The 20,553-nt window shown below is 39.0% G+C and overlaps 1 protein-coding gene across 3 annotated transcripts in view; it reads right to left on the reverse strand.

Annotated features, from left to right (window-relative positions):
* Window positions 1-14,858, reverse strand: part of KRAS (KRAS proto-oncogene, GTPase) — a 42,102-nt gene extending 27,244 nt beyond the window's left edge. For 2 of the 3 annotated variants that reach the window (XM_069491869.1, XM_069491870.1), the window contains exons 1-2: window positions 14,753-14,858; window positions 10,497-10,618 (exon numbers count right to left, since the gene is read on the reverse strand). In XM_069491869.1, the coding sequence (XP_069347970.1) occupies window positions 10,497-10,607 (111 nt within the window). In that variant the 5' untranslated portion in view covers window positions 10,608-10,618; window positions 14,753-14,858. The remainder of the gene's footprint in view (window positions 1-10,496; window positions 10,619-14,752) is intronic. The other variant, XM_069491868.1, reaches the window with a different exon arrangement.
* Window positions 14,859-20,553: the final 5,695 nt, after the last annotated feature.

Raw genomic sequence — 20,553 nt, forward strand, 5'->3', positions numbered from 1 at the left:
AATTGAAATTATACGTTCACACAAAAACTTGTACATAAATGTTTACGGCAGCATTATTCAAAATAGCCAAAGAGAGGAAACAACCCAAATGCCCACCAACTGTTGAAAGGATAAACAATATATGGTATATCTATACATACAACAAAGTATTATTAATCCGTAAAAAAGGGATGAACGACTGATCAACATGCAACAACATGGATGAACTCTGAAAACATTATTCTATGTGAAAGAAGCAAGACACAAAAGGCCGTGTACTGTAGGATTCATTTATATGAAATATATAAAACAGGGAAATCCAGAGACACAAAGTAAATTAGTGGTTTTCAGGGGCTGGTGGGAGAAGGGATTGAGGAATGACTGCTAACGGGCATGAGACTTCTTTATGGGGTGATGATAACATTCTAGAATTTGACAGTAGTGATGGCTACACAAACCTTGTGAACATACTAAAAACCACTGGACACTTTAAAAGGGTGAATTTTGTGTGATGTGAGCTATATCTCAATAATTTAAAATAGCAGGGATTATTGATGGGTATGGGAACAGAGAGGGGTTAAGGAAAAGATGAGTTCAATTTTGGGCATGTTGAATTTCCTAAGGTCATGGTGGGTATGACCTGTGGGCAGCTTGATATAGAGGTCTGGTGCTCAGGGCAGAAGTTTAGGCTAGAGATATACTCGGGAGTCTTCAATCTATGGGCAGCCAAAGAGCCCCACTTTTGTGGTGTGGGCTTGGACAAACTACTTAATCTCTCATCTACACTAACTTATTGTTCCTTCATCATACAAGTGGGTTAATAATCACATACAGGATTGTCTATACAGGTTAGAATTAAAGACTATGAAAATCCCTTTACAAACTGAAAAGTGCTGTAAGAGGTTAATTGCATTATTTTATATATTACACTATACATGCCAAAAAAGTAGAGAGCAGGCCACTGGCTACTAAGAACTGTACAGAAACAGTATCTTGTCCTTATATAATCATTGGACATCTACAGTTGAAATAACTTACAAAACTGATCACCATATTTAGAAATAAATATAATGGAACTGGACAAGTTACAAGGAAGGAGAGCTAAAACTGAGGGTTATGAAGGATTTCTGTTCTGAGTAGGGAGTAAGGGTGTTAAAGACTTTGTTCTCATAATAGAATTTTCAATTAAAGCCCAAGACATTCATTAAAAGTAAAGAAACGATAAAGAAAACAAAGACTTCTTTACCAAATGCTGTATACTTGGCATTGTAAGAACAGTGAATATTAGCTTAGGACTAGAGAGAATTAAATGTATACTACCCCTAAGAGAGAAAACTAGTTCAAAAATTTGAATAAACTCAAGGAAAATGTACATAACACATTTTGAAAATAAAGATGCTATAAGCATACATCTGTAACCTGTTGAAGTCATGTGGCATTCTTCCACAAGTTATCACTTGAAGTCAAGGGAAGAATGACAGACTGGAACGATCATGGATCCAATCTTATAATTACAGATGTCAACATAATTTTCATGTTTTATATTATATACTTCTCAGTTATTTATTTAGCCCTGATACCAATTTCCTTAATCCAAGAGTATATCTGCATAATCCAATTTATTGAGGCTTTAAAAAGAGGGAAGTATGAAATAATCTAATAGTATCTAATACTTCAGTGCCCTTTTCTCTCTCTCTCTCTCTCTCTCTCTCCAAATGAGTATTTCTCTCCTACCCCCAACAGTATATGCTTATTTTTAAAAACTGAAACACACAGAGGATGAGGGAATAATTAAGTTTGTTTTTAGATAACAATGTGCTACACGACCCAGTTTCACTTACAAAATGGACATTTTTCAATGTCAGTACATATAAATCTACCTAATCCTTTTGACAACTGTATATTATAATTTGTATGGATATATCATAATTTACTTCAATTCTCTATTGGTAGACATGCAGATTATTTCTGTTTTTTAAAAATCATAAAGAGCACTATAAACATTCCTATATATACAGCTTAAACATTTATCCAATCAAATCCCTGGGATAAATCCTAAGAAGTGGAATTACCTGGACAAAGGACATGCAGTTTGAATTTTGAAACTCTTACCAAATTGACCTCCAGAAAGTTTGTTACAGTTCATACTTCCACTACAGAAAAAAGAGAGCACAATTCTCCATATCCTTCCCAGCACAGTTATCATTCTAAACTTAGTCAATATTAAAGTATGAAATGTTATTTCTTGTTTGAACTTGCATTGTACTAATAAAGTGTCTTTTTATATGCTTATGTCATTTGTTTTACTTCTTTTGTGGTAGACAGGCTGGCTATTTATATCTTTACCCCATTTTTTTTGTTTGGATGTTTAGTTTTTTCTAATACATACATAAGATAGCTTTTTATTATATGAATCAAATGGCTTTCCCAGGTTTTCATTTGTCTTGCATCTTTATTAAAGACATCTCAATTTTTATGCAGCCCTATAGCTTAATCTTTTCCTACATGCTTTCCTTAATGGTTCGAGGATACTCTGATAATGAGAAAAGGATTCCCACTTTTTGCAAAGGAGAAAAATATTTAATCTTAATTCCACAAATAAGGAAACTAACCTAACGTTAAATTAATTAATTCAATCCATGTTACTTAGATCAGCAGTCCCCAACCATTTTGGTACCAGAAACCAGTTTCACGGAAGACAATTTCTCCACAGATGGTGGGCGGGGGGGGGGGGGGGGGGGGGGCGGGAGGTGATGGATTCTTATAAGGAGTGTGCAACCTAGATCTCTTACATGTGCAGTTTACAGCAGGGTTTGAGCTCCTATGAGAATCTAATGCTGCTGCTGATCTGATAGGAGGCAGAGCTCAGGTGTGATGCTAGTGATGGAGAGCTGCTATAAATACAGATGAAGTTTTGCTTGCCCACCTTCTTCCTAACAGACCACAGACTGATAATGGTCCACAGCCCAGGGGTTGGGGACCTCAGACTTAGATAATACTACAAGAATCAGAATTTAAGATGGACATTATCATTTTTATTTCACAACTGTATACAGTTACACATTAAAATTTAAACAAGGTAGAACCAGTTTTCTCACTTTGGTAAAAAGAAAATAGGAAAGTGAGAAAGAATAGCGAACTCATGATTGTGCATTTTTTTGTTTTTGTTTTTCTTACTGAGACAAAGTCTCACTCTGTAGCCCTGGCTAGAATGATGCAGTGGCATCATCATAGCTCGCTGCAACCTCCAACTCCTGGGCTCAAGCAATCCTCCTGCCTCAGCCTCCCAAGTAGCTGGGACTACAGGTGCAAACCACTATACCCTGCTAATTTTTCTATTTTTTTGTAAAGATGGGGTCTCACTCTTGCTCAGGTTGGTCTCGAACTCCTGACCTCAAGCTATCCTCCTGCTTCAGCTTCCCAGGCTAGGATTACAGGCATGAGCCACTGTACCCAGCTGAACTCACGATTTTTTATAACATGTATTTTCTAGCTCAATGCATTGAAAAGGGTCTAGAAGCAATGACACCCCAGTAGCAATAAACACACCCGATATCCAGATCTTGATTTCTAAATACCATCTCCCATTAAAGGGCACTAGGGCTCCTTGGACAAATGGCTGAATCCAGGGTGGGGACAGGAAAAAGACCAGGTGAACCTAGAACATGCAGTGCCAGGAAGTAAAGATGAGCTCTGAAACTAATGAGGACATGTAAAAAGGATAGAAAAGCCAGCTTTAAAGGGATTCCACTGGCTATATCAAAAACAAATTTGAGCATCAAGATCAATAATTACAGTAACAGACTGCAACAAATAAATAAAAGAGGAGGGAAGAGAAAAGAAAGAGTTCTTACTTATGGCAGATGCCAATTAATTAATGTAGAAGTAATGACAGCGTTAGAAGATAATCATTTTGCAATCCCTCATGGTAGTAATTTATTTAGGTGAGAATTATCAGTTGGACGCTAAATCCTACTAAATGCAAATATATTGGAAAACAGGGTATCTACAGACTCAAAGTATCTCCTCACAGAGTACTTATGAATTATAAAGGAATTAAAGCCAATTTTACAGAGAGAAATCTCACAGACATCAACTTAACCTAAGAAATCAACATTATCAGTAATAGGACAAATTAGCATCATCATATGCCTCCTGCTGTGATGCAATGAGGAGGACAGAACATCACTTAGGTATCATGCCTGCCAAAACTGTTTAACCTGAATCTGACCATAAGGTAACAACCAGAAAAACCTAAAATACGTGCTATAAAACAATTGGCCTGAATTCTTCAAAGTGACACTGTCCAGGAAGCTGAGGCAGGAGGATCACTTGAACCCAGGAGTCTGAGGTTGCAGTGAGCTGTGATGACACCACTGCACTCCAGCCTGGATGACAGAGCAAGACCCTGCCTCAAAAAAAAAAAAAAAAAAAAGTGCCACTGTCATAAAAGACAAAGAAAACCTAAGAAACTGTTCTAGATTAGAAAGACCTGGAGATATGACAACTAATTTTTGATCCTGGATCACACACACACAAAAATAACTGCTAAAAGGATATTCTTGGAACTGATAAAATTTGAATATGAACTATAAATATATATTATCAATGTTGAATTTCCTAAATGTCATCATTGCATCATTGTTAAATAAGAAAATATTCTTATTGTTAGAATAAGATTGGCAAAATTTTTCTGTAAACGGCCAGATAATAAATATGTTAGGCTTTTGGTCTTTTTGGTTGCAACTACTTAGCTCTGCCATTGTAGTGTGAAAGCAGCCATAGACAACATGTAAACAAAGGCATGGCTGTGCTCCAATAAAACTTTACAAAGAAACAGCAGGCAGGATTTGGCCAGCAAGCAAGCAATAGTTTGCAGACCCCTATTAGATGGTAGAAGTTTAAAGGTAAAGGATCATAATATGTGCAACTTAATCTCAAAGGTCAGCAAAAATAAAGAATATGCATTCATGTTAAGTGTATGTGTGTGTATATACATACACACACATAAACATACACACACGTACAGATCTAGAGAAAGCAAATATGGCAAAACCTTAACTAGTGAATCCAGTTTAAGGGTAACAGGTATCAGGTATTCATTGTACTATTTTTTATTACTTTTCTATAGACTGGAAATTTTTCAAAATAAAACGTTGAAAAAATAATCTAAGGCATTCACTATGTCCCTCCTTAATCCTCTCAAATATTTTCTTTTTTACTACCTATTTCTACTAATTTTGTTATATTAAGATCACAACAATATAACTGTTCCAAAAAGCTAGGCATTATGAGATAATAAAGAGATGCAAGAAATGTAATGCTCTCCTAAAATATAAAGCCTCTATATTAAGTCGTACATAATTAGCATCACTGACTACAAATACCGCTCTTCAAAACACAGTCGCCCCTTCTTATCTACGGGATCTGCACTGTGCATTCAACCAACTGTGGAAAAAAGATATCTGGGGGGAAAAAATCCAAAAAGTTCTGAAAGCAAAACTCGAATTTGCAGTATGCAAGTACTATGTTGAATCCATGAGAATGAAATCAGGTGTAGGCATTGTATTAGGTGATGGTTTAAAGTATATGGGAAGATATATGTAGCTCATATACAAATACTATGCCATTTTATAGCAAGAACTTGCATATTCGCAGATTTTGGTACCCACAGGAGGTCCTAAAACCAATCTCTGGTGGATATCAAGGGACAAGTGTACACCTACGACTAATAAAGCTCCATGAAGGCAGGGACTGGTCCGTTTTGCTCCTCAATGTACCTCCAGTCCCTAAGCAGACTGCATGGTACAAAGTGGGCACTGAATATCATTTTGGGGATTAAGGAATTAGTTATATTGCTAAAACCAGAATCTGAGGAGATGACAAACCATAAAAATTTTTTCCCTTTCACTATTTCCATTACCAACTTCCATTTGTATGTTTTTAAAGCTTTGTATTTATAAAAACCCAAGGGAGAATAAAACATGTCCAATAAAGTTTAACATTCAGGTCTAAATAAATACTTTTAAGTAAATATTTATCCTTAAATTGACCTAAATACAGTACCTGAGTTTTGTGTTAGTTTATTCTAAAAATCAGGTGCTTCACAACTCTTCTACAGTCCTATAAAAATCTACAAAATGTGAACTTTCACAATTTGCCACTTTTGAATAGGCTCTTCGTAACACCCCCGGTAACACACCACACCAAGCTTTGGTCTCCATAAAGTAGCTCCTGAGGGCATGCAAAGAAATTCAGAGAGCCACACTGCTGCTTCTTAGTTCCTCAAAGTAAACTCATTATGTGTTAACAGTGGACCCTATTTTCTCTTACAGTGCCTCATTTCCTTTCTTAAATACACTCACTTACTTGCTTGTTAGGCCTATCTATACAGTAATCTCTATATTAGTATTAGCAGAGTAAAACTGATATTTTAAATTTTTAAAAAACCAATTATATAAAACTTTTAAATAAAATTGATATATTTATAAATTGATTATACCCACAGTTTAAATAGGAAAAACATCCAAACTTAGGATTTCATTGTTATTTATAATGACACATAAATTGACCAGTAGAGGGCACTCACAAAAGGGGGGAAGACCCAGCCATTCTTGAAGAGAGATACACTGCAGTGCATATCCTATTTTAAAAACAGAATGCTTTAATAGAACACTGGAGTAGTCATCACCCCTCATTGATAACCACTGATATATATGTATAAAATCAGAAAAATAACTGCTTACAACATTACATAAGACTTTTCTTACACCACTCAACACTGTTTTATTATATTATAGATTCTCTCTCTATATCTACATACTTCTGCAAGTAAAATGAATTCAATAATTATCATGGCAAAATAAGAAAATAGAGAAACTAGTAAACCTTGGTAAAATAAACATAGCTCAGAGCACAGAAGATGGAACGAATCAATCTAATTAATCTACTCTTCGTTACTGAGCAGGAAACTATTCCACCAAAGAAGGGCATAACAACCTGAACTGAATTATAAGTGGCACAATAACAAGAGCATGCAGATGTCAAAGAATTAGAGCCTGTGGAAAATATTTCTTGCTATATTTATCTTTACCAGATATTATATGCAATAAATACTCAATATATATTTACTAATTGATTAACTCATTCTTCTGATCTCTATGTTTATAAATACCTAAATTTTTTTAAGACAAGATTATTCTTCTACCAAATTTTACCTTGGAAAAAAAATTTCAGGGAAAATGTTTTGATAAAAAGTGATCTCAAAACTATAAAAGCATATATTAAATATTTCTAGCCAAGTATTGTGTTTAGGGGCTTGAGTTTTTAATAATCTTGCCACACTAACAAGATACTTCATTATTTCTTTGGTGGACTTCGTAAAAGATAAAATCTTTCAGAATAAAAGTAAAGGTGATTTTCACATGTGTAGCCTCAAATATAAACACATCCATCTATGTGTCATGCCTGCCTAACTCTCTATCATATCTCTGCCATTAAGTTGCCATTAGATAGCAGACTAATTTCAAATTTGGGTATATTGATAAATCCGAATTAGTCTCCATTATTAAATATCTTCTTAGCTTGAAAGACAGGTAATTTTTTACTTTTAAAAAGTTATACGAGGCCGGGCGCGGTGGCTCACGCCTGTAATCCTAGCACTCTGGGAGGCCGAGGTGGGCGGATCGTTTGAGCTCAGGAGTTCGAGACCTGCCTGAGCAAGAGCGAGACCCCATCTCTACTAAAAATAGAAAGAAATTATATGGACAGCTAAAAATATATATGGAAAAAATTAGCCGGGCATGGTGGTGCATGCCTGTAGTCCCAGCTACTTGGGAGGCTGAGACAGGAGGATCGCTTGAGCTCAGGAGTTTGAGGTTGCTGTGAGCTAGGCTGACGCCACGGCACTCACTCTAGCCTGGGCAACAGAGTGAGACTCTGTCTCAAAAAAATAAATAAATAAATAAATAAAAAATAAAAATAAAAAAAAATAAAAAGTTATACGAGGGTACAGTGGAAATTCCACTTAACTTGGTCTCAGAAAATTGAAGCTCAAATCCTACCACTTGCTAGCTAAGTATCCTTAGGTGAGTCAGACCCTCTCAGAGACTATTAATTGCCTATAAAATGAAAGAAACAATGACTACCCTCTTGATCTACTTCCTAGTGTAAATCTTTGCAAACTCTAAATCATTAAAAAATATAGTATTACTTGATTGAAATTTTTAAAAATTCTTTCCATTAAAAAAATGTAGAAAAACTAGTGAGAATTCCAAACATGCAAAGTCTATGTCCTTTCTAATTTTCTCTCTGACCTACATTATTCACCAAACAAAACCTAACAGCAGCAATAAAATCTCCCATGCTCCTTTTTAACTTTTTATAACGTGGAGTCAGCGTTTTTATTCAATCAACTATTTATTAAGTTAAACTACTAAGTTCTCTTGCCTTTCTTATAGTTGAACTACACCAAGAACTTAATGTGGCAGTTCCCTCAGAGACTCACTGTAACTTGGGAGGTAAGAGATAATCTCATACCCTTTCCCAGGTGGCTAAACTACAACAGAATGTCAGTTTCAAAGTTCACAGGTAATCAATGCTTCCCAGAGTCAAGTCTTCTGGTTTGGCAGAAATCATAATCAGAATTACGGGTTTAAGTTTATAAACTTTTTCAACCTTCCCCCCAAATAAAGAATTACCTGTTAGCTTTATTTCTTCAAGATTTATATTGCATTTTAACAATTTTGAGCAAAAGGTTTCCTAACCTATTTTATCACACTCATGATACCAAGCTATATGCTTTCATGACCTCTGATAGGAAACAGAGTGTAATGGGATTTCTCAGATTTTCAAGGAAGATGGAGGGCATTTCTGTTAAAATCACCTTCCAAAATCCCAGAAAAACTTCCATGCTTAACCCGAATTTTATTAAAATTTCCTTTTACATTTGATTTAAATGGTAGAGTATACCAAGTAACCCAGGATTTGGAAATATAGATTGAAAGGGTGAACAACACAATCCTCCTCAAAGAACACAACTAAACTATAGTATAGCACTGAACTGACTTGTCAAAAGTAAATATATAGAGATTATTACATAGGCACTCCACTTCAATTAGACTGTTCTTTACTAAAGCAAATTCTTAAACTTGGAAGCCAAATAAAAGTTGCTTCTATGTTTAAATCAAATCTTTGTAAATCAGTATTATTTCTCCCTTTTGTTATAGCACCAAAAATATTTTTTGACATTTTCTTCTGAACAGTTATCTAATCAATGCTCAAAGTTCTAAATCACATAAACACTGTTCTAAGGCCACTGATGCCCTCAGAATCCAACTCAGTGCAGAGTGTGTCTTTAAGACATTACACAGCACAGTACCTTAACAGGGCATGCCCTGCTAGATTCCACAACTTGAGATTTGGAGAAAGTTCTCGGAAAATTTTCAGAACTGATTAAAAAAAATTGGTACATTAGATCTAGAATAAAACCTAAGGGATTAGAATTATTTAACCTGGGGTAAAGAAGCCTAAAAAATAATCTAATATAAGGCTATTTCAAAGACAAAGTAATATATTATTTCTACCTCCACTGATATTAAATGTAACATGAAGGTTCAGATTATGCATGAAATATGCTAATAATTATGTTCTGAAAATGGGTTGACAAGGACAATTATGGAATATTCCCTCCTGCAGGCCTTTGGATTAAATAAATCCTATCTGCTTGAGATAATTTCAGTATAGTGCTGCCAGAGGCAATACAAATACTACTACCTGACCTCTTAAGGTCTCTTCTAGGTCTTTACCTCTCATTTTGCTACTGGCTTTTACTTTGTAAGTTTTCATAAAACCAAAAAAGTCTGAAAATAATCCTCAAAAGTTAATTAGTCAAATTGTAACAAAAAAAAAATTCCTAACATTTCCTTGAGTAAATTAAGAAAGGAATACAAAGATTAAGATTGGTAGTGGTACATTTATATATCACACCTTAGGCAAAGAATGAGCTTTTTAAAATGCATCCAGTAGCGATCGGTTCTCCACTACTTTAATGTTGAGGGAAAGAGAGGAAAATACCACTAATTAAGTTAAAGAAAAACCCAACCATCGATTACATTTTACCAGTACAATTCAATCTAATGTCAAAATACCAGGAAATCCATAAGCATAAAAGTTACATTAAAAAGTGACTTTTAGGTATAGATGAGATGCAAATTCACCTTTCCACCCTCTCACAAAACTTTGAAATACACTTTTAAACAAAATGCACATATACTGACACAGTGTGAACACACACCACGGACTTTGATATTCTCCCAAGGGAAGAAAGGCTCCCATATTTATGGTTACGTGTAACTTCAGTTAAAGCCTTGGAACACAAATACAGTTCAGATAACTTAAGACAACTTTCAGTATAATTGCCTTGTAATAAGTACTCACAAAAATGACCACAGAAACCTTGATTTGTACCAAAGATGGTCCTGCACAAGTAATATGTACAACATTAAAACAAGATTTACCTCTATTGTTGGATCATATTCATCCACAAAGTGATTCTGAATTAGCTGTATCGTCAAGGCACTCTTGCCTACGCCACCAGCTCCAACTACCACAAGTTTATATTCAGTCATTTTCAGCAGGCCTTATAATAAAAATAATGAAAATGTGACTAAATTAGGATATGTGTTATACATGCCATTAATACTCTATCAAACACTCTTATCAATACCTTTTAACACAAACTCACCTTTACGTGGAAAATTATTGCAAAATATCTCATAAAATTCAATGATAAAACTTCATTTGACTATAGATGTGTATTGTAATGAATTGTACTTCATTTACAGACTCCCTCATCAACATTTGAGAAAAACACATACAGACTACATAGACAGTTCTTTTATTTTATATTCAGGTTGTTCTATCTAAAGAGACAGACTGCTGTTCTGTAGCAGCTAATGGCTCTCAAAGGATTATATCATGACTTCACTCAGTACCAGTGTCTAGCACAGTTCTCTATACCCTGTAGACACACCCACACAAAACTTCTCGACGGCTATCTCTACTCCTACTGGTTCAGTATTCCTAGTTGACTCCCGCCTCTAATAGTTAGAAGTAGATATGTTAAAAGTGTTTTTGTTGGAGTCAACATCTATAGAAATCTTTATAAAGGCATCATTGTGGTAGTTCTCCTGTATAAGGAGCAACAATCATCGGATGGGGGATAGAAGGATGAGTGTCAAATAAAGCTGGACTATATTATGAGGAAATAAAAATTTAGACACTGAAGCAGATAAAGACAATACTTGAAGACATTTTAATCTGTAAAATATCTCTGGGGAAAATAAAAGTAAAAACTAAGAGCACTTTGAGAACTTTGGATTAATAGGAGATTTGATCATCAATCACAATATACAATCCTATCTTGGTACTGAAAAACAGCACTTTTGCACAAGAAAAATATAATTGAATAAAACAGAGATAAATACTGCCTTTAATAAGAAAAAACTTTTAAAAGGCCGGATGTGGTGGCTCACACCTGTAATCCCAGCACTTTGGGAGGCAATGGTGGGAGGATCCCTTGAGGCCAGGAGTTCAAGACCAGCTTGAGCAAGGAAGTGATAACCCATCTCTACAAAAAATAGCAAAATTAGCCAGGCATGGTGATGCATGCCTGTAGTCCCAGCTACTTGGGAGGCTGAGGCAGGAGGATTGCTTGAACCCAGGAGTTTGAGATTGCAGTGAGCTATATGACAATGCCACTGCACTTGCACTCTAGCTCAGGTAACAGAGCGAGACCCTGTCTCAAAAACAAACAAACAAAAGGAAAAAACCAAACTTTTAAAAGATGTAAGTGAATATGACTCAATAATCCAAGTGACTTTTACTTTTTGTTTCTCGTACATCATCTCCCAACATGGGCAATAAACATTGACAACTTGCACAGTTAACAAGCAGAAATAAGATTAAAAAAATCTGATATTTTTTAGTCAGCTGCTTCAGACTTTTTGAAATAAAATGAATATATTTAATTTCATCTTTCCCTCATGTAATATATTATTACAAATAAGGAGTGAAATGTAGAAAGAATGGCAGTAAATGCACATTTATTATAGGATAAGCAGTTCCAGATTAATGAATGTGCATATATTATAAACACTTAATACATGTGGCATCCTATTTACTAAAGACTAAAATTAAAAACAATCATAATAATTTGGTTTTCCAAATGATAACATACTAACCTTATTCCTAAGCCCCCTCACAAAGAAAGAACACAGGCCAGAAAACTGTTGTACCAGACTGTTACAGTCCAGCTCCCTGCCCTCCTCTGCTCCACCTATCCTTACTGCACCGCTTGTTGAGGGCCACGATGACAGCCACTACCAGCAAGTGTCTTATCCTATTTGCCTCCATGTTTTATTCCAAATGTAAGCCATAGAAAATGACATAGATGAGGAGACTCATTCCAAAATGCACCCTCTAGCTCCCTGCCTACCGCACACTGCAAAACAGTTTGGATAGCCTAAAAGTGCTATTCTCAAAATGTGGCCTGAGGACCTCTCTGGTTCCTAAGACATTTTTGGGGTCCAATAGGTCAAAACTCTTTTCATAATGATAGTAAGGTGTTCTTTACCCTTTTGACTCTCATTGCTTCACAAGTGTACAGTAGAATTTTCCAGATGTATGATCACAACAGATTGAATGCAGACGTAGATAGGAGAATCCACTATTAAGTTGCACGATTAAAGAGATTTGCTAAAAATTACTCTTCTAATTTTTGGTTTTATTTTGGAAAAGTCCTTTTTCATAAAATATTTTGTTCCTGTTATGAAGTAATAGGCTTATTATTTCTATTTTTAAATGAAGTTTGTTAAATTCCTCAGTTTTATATGGTGAATATTGATAGATCCCACAGAAATCAAAGATTTTTGAGACCCTCAATAATTTTTAAGAACGTAAAGGAGTCTTTAAGACCACAAAGTTTGCTAGCCTAAGAGATTCTGTGGAGAGATAATGGATTAGAGTTTAGCTGTATATGCATGTCTGAAGAGACACACATCTTCTGGTCTACTTGTTTATACAACGGTTGTTTCCAGAAAAAAAAAAAAAAAAATCCTTGAATCAGAATTCTAAAACCACTCAATATTTAAATCCACCAGAAAGAACTGTGTTCCAAAGGAGTTTTATTGAATGAAGAAAAGAGCACATGTCAGAAGGGGCCCTCTGACCCAAAGTTGCAAAAGCTGGCAAGGAGTAGAACTGGGAGTAAAACCCAACAATTTTTTTAACAACAACAACAAAAAAATGTATTTGTCATAAAACTAAATTTCCCATCTACAATCTCTTAAAATCAAGTATGGTTGTGGATGCCTATAGTCTCAAAGTAAATAGTATTGATATCAATTATATTGGATGTCTATAGTCTATCACATGTAGGAGTCAGCATTTTGGACCTTTGTCACTTAAGAGTGACATCAGTTATATGGTTAATTCTCCGCTGATGATTACAAACAGACCTTTTTTCCCTGTATAATTTCCTTCTAAATTATTTTCTATTAGAAACATACATACATATTATATAACAATTAGAAAATACCTGTTTTTAACCCTTCGTTTTGATTTAAGAAGGCTAGCTTAGGATTTCAGCTATAAAAAGCACATGCCTAAGAGAATTTCAGGCAGTTAGCTGGCCTGCTACAATTAATTTTTGTTAGTCAGTTTAAAAAAATCATGTGAGTGCTGTTTAGTAGCATTGTAATAACTCCTGGGATGGGGATCAAATCTATTAGGAAGAGGGTAATTTAGAAGAGATGGGGGAAAGGACAAGAAGAGGCAAATTAAATTTCAAGTACTATTTTAGCCACTGTTGTATACACTCAACTAGCAAAGAAAAAGCCTTGCTTCTGCTCTGCGGGTTTTCTTCGTGTGTTTTAACTTGACCAAGCAAAACAGACCTTCTGGGATTAACTTTTTCCTTTTTCACTGTAGGTCACAGGCTTTACGTGTAGGGTGTTGGCCACCTGTTCTTCCACCACCATCTCTACCTCCACCTCCTCCTTTGTGGCCACAGCAATGTCATAGCACATACATGGGGGAGGGGAGCAGTCAGGAACTCGGAGGCAGATGCATTTTTTTCCCAAACACAATAACCTCAAACAGTGGTCTCTAAGTACTTTCCTATGCTCTTCCAAAACGTGACCTCCCTTCTTACCCACACATCCCTTACACCCTGAAAGGACCACTACCCGTGCAGCCTGCGCTCGAGGGAGAAGTTTATACCTCCGTCCTAGGGATGCTGGATGCAGCAGAGAAGGCAGCGCCGACGCAGCCGAGTGCTGGGAAGGGAGGAAGAGGTGCGGGAGCGGGGAGAGGGGGAGGGGAGGCTGGAGCGCAGCGGGAGTAACCTCCACCGCACCCTACCACCCCGAGGGGCAGCCGGCCGGGCCGCGAGTTTCTCCCCCGCCGCCTCCTGCCGCGGCTCTCGGGGAGGAGGAAGGAAGGGGTTCCCCGTCCAGGAAGCAGCACAAGCGGCGGCCGCCTCCAGCCTCACCCTCCCCAGCCCCGCACCGCCCATTCCTCACTCCCCGCGTCGTCGCGTCCCCGCGCCTCCCCCTGCAGAACCCCCACCACGCCCTCCCGGGCCCCGTGCCCGCGCCCCCTCCCCGCCCCTCCCGGGACCCCTAATTCATTCACTCGCCGCCGGCCCCGCCCGGCGCCGGCGAGGAGGGTCGGGACCGGGGCAGGGGCCCAGGAGGGATGGTCCGCTCCGTACCTCTCTCCCGCACCTGGGAGCTGCCGAGCCTCTGGCCCCCGCCGCCGCCTTCAGAGCCTGCGCCGCGCTCGCTCCCAGTCCGAAATGGCGGGGGCCGGGAGTACTGGCCGAGCAGCCGCCACCGCCGCCGCCGCCGCCACAGCCGCCACAGCCGCCGCTGCTGCCTCCGCCGCCGCGGCCGCCGCCTAGGGAAATCGAGCTCCGAGCACACCGATGAGTTCGGGGCCGGGCGGCCGCAGAGGGCAGAGCTATCGATGCGTTCCGCGCTCGATTCCCCCTCAGACGGGCGTACAAGAGGGAGCGGCCGAGGGCGGTGTGGGAAGAGCGAAGAGGGAGGCTGCGAGCGCCGCGGAGAGGAGGAGGGGGCCGGCCGGGCCCGGCGGCGGAGGAGCGGGTCTGGGCGGCGCCTCCGCAGGGAGGAGGGACTGCCGGGCCCACGCGGCGGCCCGCCCCCTGGCTCTCGCCGCAGGGCCGTCCCCACAGCCGCATATTCGGACCCAGACAGGGACCAGACGGCGGAGGGCTACGCAGACACCGCTGTACTGCTGTCGGGTCTACACAGAGAAGCTACGACAATCTCCCACACCTCGGGGTCGGCCTACACTTGTGCACACTCATTTACTGCATGTAAATAAACATGTAGTCACCAAATGTGGCAGGCGACTTCAGTGACTTAGGAAGAGACCAGGCGGACGATTCCCCACCCCGGGGCTTTCTGATCGCGGCCTGACTATTATCAGCCTCCACACGCGGGCTGGGAATTTAGCCCCAGGCCCAAACAAATGCGATGAACCCTTTCATCGCTAACCTTTTTTTTTTTTTTTTTGGGGGGGGGGGGGGGGTCCGTGATATTTTCTTGTCATTTTTTCTGGATATCTTGAAGCTATCACAAGGTCTCTCTAAACAGGGACCTTCGATGTACCCATTGCTCCTGAAAGCACAAACAGAAGACAAATTGTTTTTAAGTAGAAGTGCCCTTGATAGTTTAGACCTGAGGAGAGTCATTCAAACATTAATTAGGAAACTGAGATTAATCAGTTAACATTCTGGAGTTAAGACATTAAACAATGGGGCAATTGAACTTGCTAGCATACCCGGAGTCTGCGTTGATAAAATACCTAGAAAGGTCCATTGGGAGAATTTTAAGGATTGAGGCCTGGCAGGCTAGCACCTATACCTAATGGGACGGCCCATCTGAGTCTCTGCATGATTTTAAACCCCAGCTGCTATGTATGTTAAGCAAGGCTTTATATCAACTGTCACCGTTTGCTTCCTACGATCTGCAAGGCTTGTTCCAGCCTCCCTCTCCCAGACCAGGTGGAAGAGGCAGAACAGGCAGAGTGGAACATGGGGAAGGGGAAAGAATGTGCTTAACTCTACGTCAAGTTTTGCTAAATGTTTTGCACATGTATCATCTTATTTAATCATCACAACAACCACATGCGGTAGAATACTTTTCACTATTTTACAGGTGAAGAAACAAATGTAGAGAGGTTAAAAGTTGGGCCCAAGTTCACACACTTAAAATGTGGAGTGTCCTTCATGTCAGATGATTTTCATTCTGCTTCCAGTTCTCCAGTGGCTCCCAACCCACTTAGTGGAAAAGCAAAATTCTTCTCAAAATCCTACATGGCCTTAGATTATTTGATGTCCCTTACCCTCTTATTTTTTTGAACTCGAATCCTAATATTCTCCCTTCCTCAGTTCCATACATGCGCATTGGTTCCTGGCTGTTCCTTGAAAATGCCAGGAAGGCTTCTTAGGGAGTGTGCACTTGCTCCCTCTGTCTGGCACTATTTATGCACAAAACCTCGTCTGGCACCTACTTTAAATCTTTGTTCAAATGTCTTTTTTTAATGAGGTTTTCTCTAATGATCATCTTTTATATCACAACTCTCTCTTTGTTTCCCCAAATTCTTTCTTCTTGCTTTATTTTTCTCCAGAGCACATATCACCTTCCAATATACTAACTTACTTATTTTCTTGTCTCTCTTGTCTTTCTCCCACCAGAATGTAAGCTCCATGAAAGCAGCGATTTTTGTCTGTTTTATTTACTGCTAAATGTCCAGTGCCTATGACAGTCTCTGACACAAATAAAACACTAAATATGGACCACTGAATGAATGAATCTATGTGCCCTTCTGAATTCTGTGACTCTAAATCCTTAAACAGGGTGCCTTCAGCCTCCTGTCAATCTGTTTCTTCACCATCTTACAAAATCTGCTTTTCAGCTCACTCAGTGATAAGCCACATTCTATAGTATCTAGAAAAGTACTTGGTATATAATGGACACAATGAACTTTTGTTAAATGAATGAATTTGCACTTATTTTTATGTTGCTTTGTGGTCACTTTTGAGCATAAATCACAGATTTATTTTGTGCATCTTCAAATACATGATAAGCTCTTGTTTTCTCTTATAGCTGCCAATACAATGTTCTCCCTGTAATTGGTGCTCCATAAATCTTAAAAGAACTGTAATATAGAAGAGGGAAAAGCTTTATATAGCACTTTTATGCTGATTATAAAAATTCTGGCATTAGCAGAAACCTAATCCATCCACATGGTCTCAGTTATCATCTGGGCTCATGATTCCCAAAATGAATCTGCATCTCACTCTTTGTTCCATGCACTCTACACTCCAGCTTCATCTCACACACTTTCTCTCTCCTTCCTTTTCACTCCCAAGGCAATTTATACATACGGCATGTCAGGCCTTTCCACCATTCAGTCCTGGGTGCTTTCTCAGAAGCCAGCAGCCTCCTCTTAACCCCCAACATTCCCTTTCTTTCCTTAACACAGAGCTGACAGCAGTGGGGCTCAAGGGTAAGTGCTTCCTGATTCATCTGCCATGCTTACAAAAATGCAAGTTCCTAGGCCCCCACCCAGATATTCCATTCAGTTGGTCTAAGGTGAACCAGAAATCTTCATTTTTAATAAATCAGGTGATCCTAAACTATCTGATAGTCTGCTGTGTGCACATTGAGAAACTCTGATCTAGATACTCAAATTCTTGGCAGGTGCACTTTCTACCATCTTTAGGGTTTCTCTTCCTCAAGTCTGGTGGCTCATTGAATCATCTCCCTGGCTCTCCCTTTTATTGCTCTCTCCAATGACAAGCACACAGACCCTACTGGGATCACAATGGGAAAAGGGGAAAGGAATAACAAAAAGCAAAAAGGTGGGGATTCCAGGTTCGCTCTAAGATATAACTGAAGTTTCTACCCTCTGCCGTTAGACTCTTCTGGGAAGATAGACACATACACACGGGCACATGCGCACATCCTTTTGATCTGCTTTATGAAGACCATGCAGCCCTTTCCTTCATGAGACACCCTCTTCTGAAGATAGAATCAAAGTTAAAACAGGAGTAGGCTTGTGTTAGTTGAGCTGTTACAAGGTATAAAATGCCAGGACATACTTAGGGCACTGCAAATGCTGAGGATTTATTTTAAGGAAATAAGGACACTTTAGAAAACCATTATCATCAGCCAGAGAACTGCTGTTCAGTCCAGGAATCAACTGCACTTCTTGTGATCCAGCAACAGGCTCTGGTGCCCTGCTCATCTCCTCATTAACAAGCATCCATTGCCCATAACACTAGTAATTTTGTCATTCTCGTGAATCAGCATCTCTCTGCTTCTTTTTCATATACAATCTGAGCTTCTACTGCTGTCTATGCTTCTAGTGATGACTCTCTGTGACTTACATTCAAAACATTCCAAGAGAGAGGATCTGACAGTATCTGTCATTCACTATTCAGTAAGAAGGGCCTTTATGAGGCACATTTTCCTGTTTGGTCGCTGGCCTTCTTTATGTCTGGCTGAAAGACCATTGCCTTTGTTTCCGTGCCAATCCCGGGTCCAGACAGTTGTGGCCAGAGTAGCAGCAGGACACAGAGCAGGGGGACTTCAGCAGGAGGAGCCACCTAGGGATGCCTTAATAGACTCTACTTCAGCACAAGCTTTTGACTCAGGCGGGAAATTTGTACAGCTGAATAGATGCTATTTAATTCACATACCCAGTGCATTATCTCCACTGGACACATTTTATTATACTTTGTGTTCCTTTTTTGCCTATCTGTTTTTCCCACTAGGTGGTAAATTTCTAAGGCCTCTGCCTCTTTTAACTCTATATTCTCGTAGCTCTTAGCACATATGAGTTCTCCGTGAAAATGTTTGTTGAAGTAAATGAAATTATAATGAAACTTCAGGCCTGTCTCTTCACAGTCATTTCATTCTGATCGAACTGATTTCCCAGACCATTTCTAAATGAAGATCCTATCATCATTGCAAATGCCTGTCCGAAGCCAAATTCCCCATCTTATTCCCTGAAATGAATTCCTTTTCCCAATTCTTCCATCTTACCTGAGTGGCATCATGGTCCTTCAACACATTTAGACTTGAAATGTTATATTAATTTTTAACCCACTCCCCATTCAAATTGCTCACAGCTCCTTTTAATTACACTTCCTAAGTATTTTCCCATATCTGCCTCTTCTATATTCCTTCCTTCACGGCTACATTTCTGGAACAGCTTCCTCATTGACTTTTCTACCTCCTGGCTTTCTTCTTTTAATTCAGGTCATATGCTTTTGCCAAATTAATCCTCCTTACACATGTCTTTCATCATCATCAAACATTTACTCTGTACCTACTCCATATAAGCTGTGTGCATATAGGGTATATATTTTTAAAGTCGAAAAAATTACAAGCTCAGTAACTAATGAGTACCTGAAGATGATAAGTACCTTAGAAATTATAGGGGGAAATGATCACTGGTCCCAGCTATGCCTTCACTAATCTTGCTTACAAATCTTTAATACCTTGCTATATCCAGCTGAATCCAGGACAAATCCGTGGTGCCCAGCTTTTGAGAGCATCCATAGTCAGGTACCACTCTAATCCTGTGACTCTGTTTCCCAGTTTCTCAAAGCAGATGCTGTGTCCTCAAGCAAATCCCCTCTCCATGCCACTGAAATAGGATGTTTCATGTCTCTGCTCCTTTTCTCACCCAGCACCTTTTTGCCTTTCTTTGCTAAATTCTCTCTCATCCAAGATCCAGAACAAGACCTACTTTCTCTGTGAAGGCTTTGTTAATTATACCATCTCTTTTTGATCTCCCTCTCTATTATTTCATATGGGTTAATCATGTCTCCTTAACTAAATTCTAAAATCCTAGAGGCATGAACCGTATCTCAGGAGTGTGAACCCCACCCACCCATACAAGCCTAGTTCACTGCAATTACTCAATGACTACATGAATACACATAATGTGCTTATCAGCAAGGTAAACATGATGAAAGCAATGTTTGAGGAAGATTAGAATGACGGCTACATGCAGAAAAGATTGGAAGGAAAAAAGACCTCAGGTAAGGCATTTTGTGGATGGCATAACTGTACCTAGTGGAGGTGGGAACGGTGCCCTGGCTTAATTTGCTAGTCCTGTGAGCTGGAACAAATCTGTGAATCTCTGCAAGCTTCGTGTTTAAGAAAGGAGTAATGAAATAACAGCTACCATTTCTAAAACTCCTCCTATGAGCCAAAGAAGCTCTGTATACATTTATATGTTTATATATATTTAAACAAATAAATCTATCTCATATCTGTCCACTTCTCTTCACTGCTCCCATTGTGAACAGAGGGAAGGACCAAGCCGCCATGGTCCCCCTTCTAGGGGAGCAGTCAGCTGCTAACAGGTCTCCTTGCTTCTGCTCGTGCTCCTCTACAAACCATTCCCTATGCAGCAGCCAGACTGATTCTTTTAAAAATTCAAAATGGATCATGTGACCAGATCAAGTTC

Source organism: Eulemur rufifrons, chromosome 16, assembly GCF_041146395.1.
Source record: "Eulemur rufifrons isolate Redbay chromosome 16, OSU_ERuf_1, whole genome shotgun sequence".
NCBI classification, from domain to species: domain Eukaryota; kingdom Metazoa; phylum Chordata; class Mammalia; order Primates; family Lemuridae; genus Eulemur; species Eulemur rufifrons.